This window comes from Piliocolobus tephrosceles, chromosome 8 (genome assembly GCF_002776525.5).
Source record: "Piliocolobus tephrosceles isolate RC106 chromosome 8, ASM277652v3, whole genome shotgun sequence".
NCBI classification, from domain to species: domain Eukaryota; kingdom Metazoa; phylum Chordata; class Mammalia; order Primates; family Cercopithecidae; genus Piliocolobus; species Piliocolobus tephrosceles.
This window is the reverse complement of record NC_045441.1, coordinates 131,325,546-131,335,395: the sequence shown is the minus strand read 5'-3', so window position 1 is coordinate 131,335,395 and position 9,850 is coordinate 131,325,546. Positions and strand designations below refer to the sequence as shown.

Here is a 9,850-nt window from a genome sequence, read left to right as displayed (position 1 = left end):
CCCAATTGCAAACAGCAGTTAGGAATAGAATGTACCCTTTTTATATCAGCCACATTAGAGCTTGTACACCTCTTCCAGGACCTTTGACTGAAGGGAATCAGATGGCTGATCACCTGGTTGCTACTGCAATATCTAATGCTAGCCACTTTCACAATTTGACCCACGTTAATGTCTCTGGTCTCAAACGCAGACACAGCATTACCTGGAAAGAAGCTAAAGCTATTAAATAATAACTTGGGGTAGAGGTTATGCTTGTATTTCTCCAGGTCAAAATCAATAGCCAATTTGGATACCATCAAGGCACCTGAAACCTTATCATAAGCCAGATGCCAAGGAAGAGACTCCGGGAGAATCCCGAGGACCCCCCAGTTGCAGCCATGTGGAGACTGATGCTGAGGCGGACCCCAACTGTCACGAGCAACACCCATCCAACACAGCCACCCACCTCGGGACAGATCAAGAAGCTGTCACAGACGGCGGAAGAAAACCTGAGGAAAGCAGGACAACCAGTCACAATGAATAATTTAATGGTAGCTATTATAGTGATTATCACCACTGCCGTGAGTATTCCTTCAATAAGGACTGGTAATAACGCCTGGATGCAGTCACTCTATAACACTGTTACACATGCTTTCTGATCTCAGTATTTACCATAATAAATCTGCTCCTATAATTGAGGCATACAGCCCTTAAAAACCTATTTGTAAGCAGGATTGGATCAAGTTAGAAAAAATGAACGTACTTGTTTAGGAAGATTGCTTTGCAGAACAGGCAGAAGTGCTGCACAACGATTCCTATGGAATCATTAATTGGTCCCCTAAGGGGATATTTAGCTTGAATTGCACCTCTCAGTCTGCATGCCATGGTCACACTATGTTCGATGATCTGAACAAAACAGTCAGATGGTAGAAATGATAAGAAGTAGGGCAAAATTCCTATTATCTGGAACCATGGCAGTATAGTGGCACCTCAACCTCAAATGCTATGGCCTGCTCTAGGAGCTAAACATAAGGATTTGTGGAAACTATTAAATGCTCTTAATAAGATCAAAATTTGGGAAAAACTAAAAAAGCATCTGGAAGGACACTCTACAAACTTGTTTCTGGATATAGCAAAAGTAAAAGAACAAATATTTAAAGCATCCCAGGCACACCTGACCTGAATGCCAGGGACTGGAGTGCTTAAAGGAGCTGCAGACAAAGTAGGAGCTAGTAACCCATTAAAATGGATAAAAACACTTGGAAGCTCTGTGATTTCAATGATGACTGTGCTTTTAATCTACGTTGTTTGTCTTTGTACAGTCTGCAGATGCAGATCCTGACTCCTGAGAGAAGTAACTCATCGTGACAAAGTTGCCCTTGCTTTTATCTCTTTGCAAATCAGAGAAGGGGGACATGTTGGAAGCAAGCCCCCCAAAATCTGGCCATACACTGGCCCCAAGACTGGCCATAAACAAAATCTCTGCAGCACTGTGACATGTTCATAATGGCCCTAATGCCCGCACTGGAAGGTTGTGGGTTTACAGGAATGAGGGCAAGGAACACCTGGCCCACCCAGGACAGAAAACCACTTAAAGGCATTCTTAAGCCACAAACAATAGCATGAGCGATCTATGCCTTAAGGACATGCTCCTGCTGCAGTTAACTAGCCCAACCTATTCCTTTAATTTGGCCCATCCCTTTGTTTCCCATAAGGGATACTTTTAGTTAATTTAATATCTATAGAAACAATACTAATGACTGGTTTGCTGTTAATAAACATGTGGGTAAATCTCTGTTTGGGGTGCTCAGCTCTGAAGGCTGTGAGACCCCTGATTTCCCACTTCACACCTCTATATTTCTGTGTGTGTGTGTCTTTAATTCCTCTAGTGCCGCTGGGGTCTCCCCAGCTGAACTGGTCTTGTCAGTAAGCAAGGTTTTTAACCATATAGAGCTTCAACTTGAAAGTGAGTAATAATGATATTTAATGTATAGGCCTGTGATAAAGGATAAATTAGGTCACACATGCTGGGCATATAACACAGTATTTTTCACATGGTACAAAACAAATACTGACTTTATTATTATAATTATTATCATTTTAAAACCTTTGGGTACTAAAGAAATGTTGTCCCCAAAAGTTTAGAGTACATGGGAACATACTGATGACATGTTTTAAGTTAATAATTAAATTTTAGGAGAACTAAGTCTGCCTACAATTTTTACACATATAGGAATGTTATGTTTATGGACTTTTACAACTGATCAGCTTTTTAATTACTCTGATAAAGATCAGTTTGATCCTGATCAGTTTGCATTTGTCCAATCTACTCTATATAAAATGTGAGATTGAACCTACTGTTATTACTTGCCTCTGTGGGACTGCCTGGAAGTTATCATATAAGGGTAGCTAATAAAAAGAAAAAATGGGGTGCATTTTGAGAGAATAATCAGCATAGAAGACAAAAAGTGAACTAGTAAGGAGTCTGGTTGTATTCAGACCACCCAATAGGAAAACATCCCAGATCTGAAGATTTTGAAGTGTCTTGGAAGGGTGGTTTTGCCCTGGACCTTTTATAGGGAGAGAAAGATAAGTTTGAGGTGGGGAGATTTATAGTTGGGGTTGTTTTACAATCAGGGGGAAGTCTCAGTCAGTTGGCTGAATAGGATATGTTTATTTTTGAATGTAGCTACTTTTGAGGAGACAAACCATTCTAATCTCAGCTAAACATTTTTGAAACAAAAAATGGGGAGTTGGATGGTCTGTGTCTGGCCATGTCAGCAAGTATGGGCAAAAGAGGAAAGGTCTGTGTTTAATGTGTCATGGGTAAGCAAGAGAACCATGTGAAATTTTCTGGAAGTTGGGAGATAGAAGGGGCAGAGAGTCTTATCTAAGGCATATGGGAAAGGTAGTTCTTTGTGGTAATTCATTTCCAAGAACACAAAACGGTGGGGGGATTTCTTAACCATTGCTTTTTTCTGGGAACACAGGCTAAGATAGAGTTCAGCCTTGACACAGAGAATATGGAGACTGAGTTCTGAGTCCTGTCTTTGCCACTAACTTCCAAGAGAACCACAGCTTCCTCATCACTAAAATTAGAAGGAATGAAAAAAGCAATGATTTATTCAGTGCATTTCATACCCCAATCTTCTGGAAGTCTCTGGAAGAGGTGGGATGGCAGCGGGGCGGGGGTGGGGGAGCAAGGAGAGAGGTTTAAGTCACAGAGGGAGGAGGGGACAACAAAGAAAAGTTGTGTCACAGAGAGGGGAGGGAAAATCAGCAGGTACATAATGACTCCAGGCAAGATTTGTAGGATAGGAAAGGAGGCACCAGGACCTTGGCTTGGTCTGTGCCACTATCTTTCACCCACATCAGACACGGCTCCCAGCAATGCTGTATATATTTGGGTCTTGATAAGGACTCGTTTGAAGACTGCTCTCTTCTCATCTCTCTTCTGCCCATAATTAGTGTTTCTCCACAGCTGTTCCTGACAAGGACACTTGGACTAAAGATTGGGACAGTTTACAGCTTGATCAACTTGTCTGCTCCTGGCGAGATCAGTCTGCCATGAAGGGTTTTCTCATCGTCGCTCTCTTGAGTGCAGCTGGTGAGAGTTTGGGGCTTTGTTTCTGCCTAGCGTGACACCCAGGATAGTCTATGAAAGATGGGAAAGAGGATTAGCTGGGCACGACTAAAGAGCTAGGAACTGGAGGACATTTATTTATTTATTTATTTATTTATTTATTTATTTATTTATTTTTTGAGACGGAGTCTCGCTCTGTTGCCCAGGCTGGAGTGCTGTGGCCGGATCTCAGCTCACTGCAAGCTCCGCCTCCCGGGTTCACGCCATTCTCCTGCCTCAGCCTCCCGAGTAGCTGGGACTACAGGCGCCCGCCACCTCGCCCGGCTAGTTTTTTGTATTTTTAGTAGAGACGGGGTTTCACCGTGTTAGCCAGGATGGTCTCGATCTCCTGACCTTGTGATCCGCCCGTCTCGGCCTCCCAAAGTGCTGGGATTACAGGCTTGAGCCACCGCACCCGGCCGATGAGGACATTTAAATAAAACAACTGTTGGAGAAAACAAAAGGAACCGCATTACAGGACATGAGCCTGGAAAAAGGGGGTGAGCTGGGTCAGGGGCTCTGGAAGCCCTAAGCTTTTCAATTTCTTTCATCACCAAAGTCAGGCAGTAATTTTTTACCCCAATTTATGGCAAAAGTGAATTAAAAAAAAAAATTTCAAGTAGTCATTTTTTCACCTTTGTAACACACAAGCACTGCCAGTAAGAGTTTCTGATCAGCATGTAATTTAGTTTCACAGAATTTTAATGTAATTTCATCTCAGCAAAGCTATGTGTCAATTTTCTTATTGTGTATAACTTAGGGGACATGCATAATTTTCTTTGATTAAAATATTAAAGATAAATTGAAGACCTTTACATTATGTTTGAAAACCTTAGGTTAGGGAAAACTACCCTAGCCAGTTGTGGCCTTTTAACTTCTTTGTCTCTTTCGACCTATGGCCCCTTGATTCTCCAGGAGCTGTTCTGGCTAAAGACTCTAAAGATAATCAGGAGTCATCATACAATTTTACTATTCCTTACATGGTCTATCTTCAGTCCTTCCCAGAACCCTGCGTGGGGTCTCTCATTCACCCTGACTGGGTATTGACAGCTGCCCACTGCCCCTTGCCGTAAGTATCCCTTTCTCTTGTGAGCCGGGAGGAATCTGTTCAAACAAATGTAGATCTGGTGAAGTATCCCAGAAAAGTTTTAGTAAAATCAGAAGACACGGAAAAGGAGAGACTCTTGTTCCCAGTGGGAAATAGAATACAAATTTGGGCAGTTTAGGAGGAGATCAGTAGGAAGATGTCAGAGGATTCCCTCTCATGGGTAGTAAATAATATTCATTCATCAACAATACTTGTTAAACATTTATTATATAGCAAGGGCTGTTTAATCACTGATAAAACCGTGAAGGAACAAGATGAAAATAAGTGTTCCCTCACGGAGCTTACATTTTGGTAGAGGGTGTAGCCAACACAAATCAACTGCCAAAAACAAAGTTTTTTTCTTTTTAATGGCAAGCTGTAATATATGGGCATGAAAGAAGAGATCTGCTTTAGTTAATGTGGTCATGTCCATCATCTCTGAAGAGGTGAGATCCATAGGAAGAGGAGCCAGCCAAATGAATAAATCCTGGGGGATATTCCAGGCCAAGGGAACAATATTCATATACTCCCTGAAGTAGCAAAGACATTAAGGTATTTGGCAAGCATAGAAATCAGCAGGAACTAAGGGTAATGAGTAGGGGGATGCTCATAGGATGAGGTCAAAGACTTAGGCAAAAGCCGTATCACGCAGTGACAGTAGAGGGCACGGGAGCACAGTACAAAATAAAGCAATTCCTTGCAAATCTCAGTGTTTCTGCTGTATGTGAGAATGTGTTGTGTGATCAAGACCTACTCAGTTTCATGAGTATAGAAGGATCCTTTCAAATTCAGAAATCTCAGCCATCTGGCTGTTCAAGGCAGTTTAGTTTAACACAGACTAAGCTCTGCTCTGTGGTATATGGGAAATACAAAGAAAGTACATAGTTCACATCCTCCAGAATAAGAATTGAAAACGCAGATGTTCTTTCTTACATCCATACTTAACCCATGAACAGGATGTGTGGTGCCTCTTTATTAGCTGCTAATTCAGATGATAAAAATCTTAATAACAAGGCTCCACTGACTGTGTTTTAGGTGCCAGACACCATGTCAGACATTTTACAAATTTATGTCTCTAATAGAACAATTCTAATAGAACAAATAATAGCAATAAGTTATTGCTATTATTTTATAGACAAAGGAAGGCCATGTCAGTTCTCAAGTTAAGAAATAAAGTTAAAACAATTAAAGAGGGTGGCCTGTAGAAATTGTTGTAATCTGTCATCCTATGACTCTCTTTCTTCTCATCTCTCTGCCCTCTTTCTTCCAAAGTGTTGAAATCCGACTGGGAGTTTCTCAACCTAGCATCACAAATAAGAAACAACAGATACGAAACTATTCATCAATTGTGACCTACCCTGACTTTGATGCAAAATCCTTGAACAATGACCTAATGATGATCAAACTGTCAACGCCTGCTTCACTCAACTCCCATGTGGGGACTATAGCCATAGCCTTGGAACCCATTCCATTTAATGAGTCCTGCTTTATTCCAACCTGGACCTGGAATGAATATAAAAACCGTAAGTGTTGGATGCTGTGTTCTTTATGCTGAGGAGGTTGGAGCTGGGAGAAAATGTAGTGGGATGTCCCTAATGGAAATCGCCTCTATGAGACAAAGTTATCCATTATAGAGGGATTCCTGTCAGGGCCCCAAACCACCATCACTGGAGGTCAAAGACAAAATTCAAAGAGACCGATAAAGGGCAGCCACTCTTATCCCAAAAAATGGAGCAGACAATAATTTTTATATCTCTAGAATATTGAAGACAAGAGTCCAGAGAACTGGATTGAAATACAGGTGGGAGAAATAGGAGTCCTCATGCACAAAAGACAGCATGAAGGCAGTCTGTGGGAGGGTGACTTACTCATTGATAGTTGCTGAAAACCCATCACACAATGGAAGAACAGTGGAGGAAATGAACATAAAATATATGTGATGCGGTGAAGCAGCAGAGGATGCTTCCTACACCCTCCACAGAGAACCCAATTATGTGCAGAGAACCCTGGGAGACAAGAGAATGGTTGAGGGAGCACCTGTCCTGTCACCAGAGCTGGTTCCCTGCACAGAGTGCTACTCATACCTACTGCTCCATCCCAGAGTTCCCACTAAGAGGTGGAGACTTGAGTGGTTCATAAGGAAATTGATTATTATGACATAATCAGTTGGTATCTCCCTGGCCTGACATGCTTCATGGGAAAAACAGTGGCAGCCCATGTTGTAAGCACACACCCGTCTCCCCTGTGAGCTGAAACTGGGATAAGCAGAAAGATCTGGTCTCTGCAGGAGTCTGTCTAATAAAGAACACTTATGAAGAAAATTACTTTCTAACGTGTTTAGAACACGTTCTAACGTGGTCCTTGTTGGCTGTTACTCCACTATTCTCTTTAGGTATTGTTGAGGATTAGGATGCCACCACTTGATATCTGAAATGAAATGACAAATCTAAATCTATTGCTGATTACAGCAAGTCAGAGCAATGCTGACCAGGCACCATCCCACTAAGCAGAGTGGAGTGCTGATTAGCATATGGGGTTTGTGGGAAGCTTGGAGTTGAGGGATTGGAGGACTTTCAGAGGTATGAATGGGTTCTATCATCTGTCGAGGCCTGGCTACTTCAGGAGGATTGCTGTTGATTGGTTGGCGCTTTGAGACATGTCTTTCAGAGGACCTCTGATCCTGATCGGCTGATTTTAAGAAGTGAAGGCCGATATTGGTTATCTTGCAAAAGCTATGTTCACTCAAGCAAGTTGTCCTGGATCTATTAATCAGGTTTAAATCTTTCTCTGGTGGCTACTGAACAATGCACCTGTTCTGTAAAAGCAATTAAAAGTGGAATTTTAAAAGTCAGTCTTTGGTGAAAAAAAAAAAAAAAACAGAAAAAAGCAGAAACTATTATATTCTCAGTATTTTGCAGCTTCATTTTTCCATTTAGAAACAAAGAACTTGCGAATCTAGGTGAACACATTTTCTGAACAATTGCAGCTTGGATGAATTTTGTCCTTTACTTTATAAGTCTTATTCAAAGTAATTGAATCACAACTTACAGATGTAATTTATTCCTTACCATTTGAAAACAAAACAAAACTATACAGAGGTATACAGACTCTGCATGTCAAAATCACAGCGACAAACTATACCTCTATAAGCTTTCTGGTGCAGGACTTTCAATATTTGTTAGAAATTCATTTGATTTCAAGTAACTTAAGTTACTTTCACGTAGCTTTTTACAAGTATTTTTATTTAGTTCCCATAAAAACACAAAACTGAACATAGTTTCTCTTTCTTCTCTGGCCTGACACCTTCTGGCCTAATCTACTTTAGGGCATTTGGTTGGATACACTATATCGGAAAAAACCCTGCTCTTTAAACAACACTGGACTTAATTTGAGCAATCTCTGGTCAATGTTTTTTTTTTTTTTTTCCTTTCTCTTTGCTATTCTCTACCAGAAATTTAAATTACATAATACCTTGGTTAAAGTCCCTGTATCCTGAAGTTGACAGTATAATAGCAATTGCTATTACGGAGTTGAACAACATGGCAACTACTTAGGGGGAAACATATATGTATATTTATATCAATACACATATTATAAACACTTATAAATAATCTGTTTAACTTCAAAAGCAGTTTTATATGCATTAAAATAGTTTTTCCCTTTATAACTAAACGTGAAAAGGATCAGGTAGATGCCCAATAAAGGTGTATGGTAGGGGCAAAATCTTTGGGACAATGGCTTCGTTACTGTCTCTTTCTCCTTGTGGTCACTAATAACTCGCAGTTTTTTCAATTTTTTATAAATGATGCATAGTACAGAAAGAACTATGAATTTGATATCTGACAAAGGGGACTTATAAACCTACTTCTCCAACATGGAGATTACTGAACAAGGAATCCTACGGAGAATGGAGTGTCTGCTGCTACCTGCATTGAATATTCTCAGGACTGAATTTATTTACAAAACAGGATCTGGTTACAAGAGCCCTTGTGATAAGAAGAGTCACTCTGGAGTTTGTTTTCTCTTTCCCACAGTCAGTGATCCCGACATCCTTACATGGATCAACCAATACTCTCTTCCATTCCATGACTGTCAGGATAGACTCAAAGAAGAACAGGCAGGAAACATCATTTGTGTGGGACACCCTCTAAGGATCCTATCTGAAAACAAGGTATTTCTCCCTTCTGTATACAGGAAGATAGCAAGAGTCCCATGGGAGGAGTGGTGACAATGCAGAATCAAAGAGCACTCATCCAAAAGGCCTCCTGAGAGTGAGGAGCAGAGAGCTGAAGACCCTTTCCCCTCCCCACTCACCTCTGGGTTTCTAACCACTGCCCTTCTCATCTTTCAGAGTGGGAGAGATTTGGGGTAGAACTATTTGTCCTTTGTCTTGTTTGCACTGGGGTTGGGTCAAGCTTGAACCTCAGACGTAAGACTTCTATGGATGTAAAGAGAGGTCTGCCACCTCTCAAGAAAAATAAGCCCATTCTCTTAGATGGTTTTGCTACTCTTATGTGCCACTTTTTGGCATTTACTTTTTTTTTTTTTTTTTTTTTTTTTGGAGATGTTGTCTCACTCTGTCACCCAGCCTGGAGTGCAGTGATCTTGGCCCACTGCAACCTCCGTCTCCCAGGTTCAAACGATTCTCCTGCCTTAGCCTGCTGAGTAGCTGGGACTACAGGCACGCACCACCACACCTGGCTAATTTTTGTATTTTAGTAGAGACGGGGTTTCACCATTTGGCCAGGATGGTCTTGATCTCCTGACCTTGTGATCCACCCACCTTGGCCTCCTAAAGTAGTGGGGTTACAGGCTTGAGCCACCACACCCAGCTGGCATTTATTCTTGTTCCATAAGGACAAGGGCACATTGACCTTCTGTTCCTTCTCTCTATAAGGAAGTTTCGGCAGCCCCAGCCATCTGCAATGGGAGGTTGCATGGAATCTTGTCCTGGGCAGAAGGAAGCGTCACCCTAGGAAGTGAAGGATTCTTCACAGGTGTTCATCACTATGCAAGATGGATCTTGAAAATTATGGATACCCACTGAGGTGCCTCTGTTCCCATATCCCCTCAGTACCACCTCTTCATAATTTCTACACTGGATCTACAACTCTCTTCATCTTTGTTATTTTGGAACAAAATCCAAAGAGGAAACACCTGAT

The 9,850-nt window shown here is 41.4% G+C and overlaps 1 protein-coding gene across 1 annotated transcript; it reads left to right on the top strand.

Annotated features, from left to right (window-relative positions):
- Positions 1 to 3,090: 3,090 nt before the first annotated feature.
- On the top strand, positions 3,091 to 9,735 carry LOC111521454 (serine protease 58-like). Its single transcript, XM_023184860.1, has 5 exons — positions 3,091 to 3,586; positions 4,517 to 4,670; positions 5,961 to 6,211; positions 8,723 to 8,859; positions 9,586 to 9,735. The coding sequence occupies exons 1-5, from the start codon at positions 3,547 to 3,549 to the stop codon at positions 9,733 to 9,735; spliced, it is 732 nt and encodes a 243-aa protein (XP_023040628.1). The 5' UTR covers positions 3,091 to 3,546.
- The last annotated feature ends 115 nt before the right edge of the window (positions 9,736 to 9,850 follow it).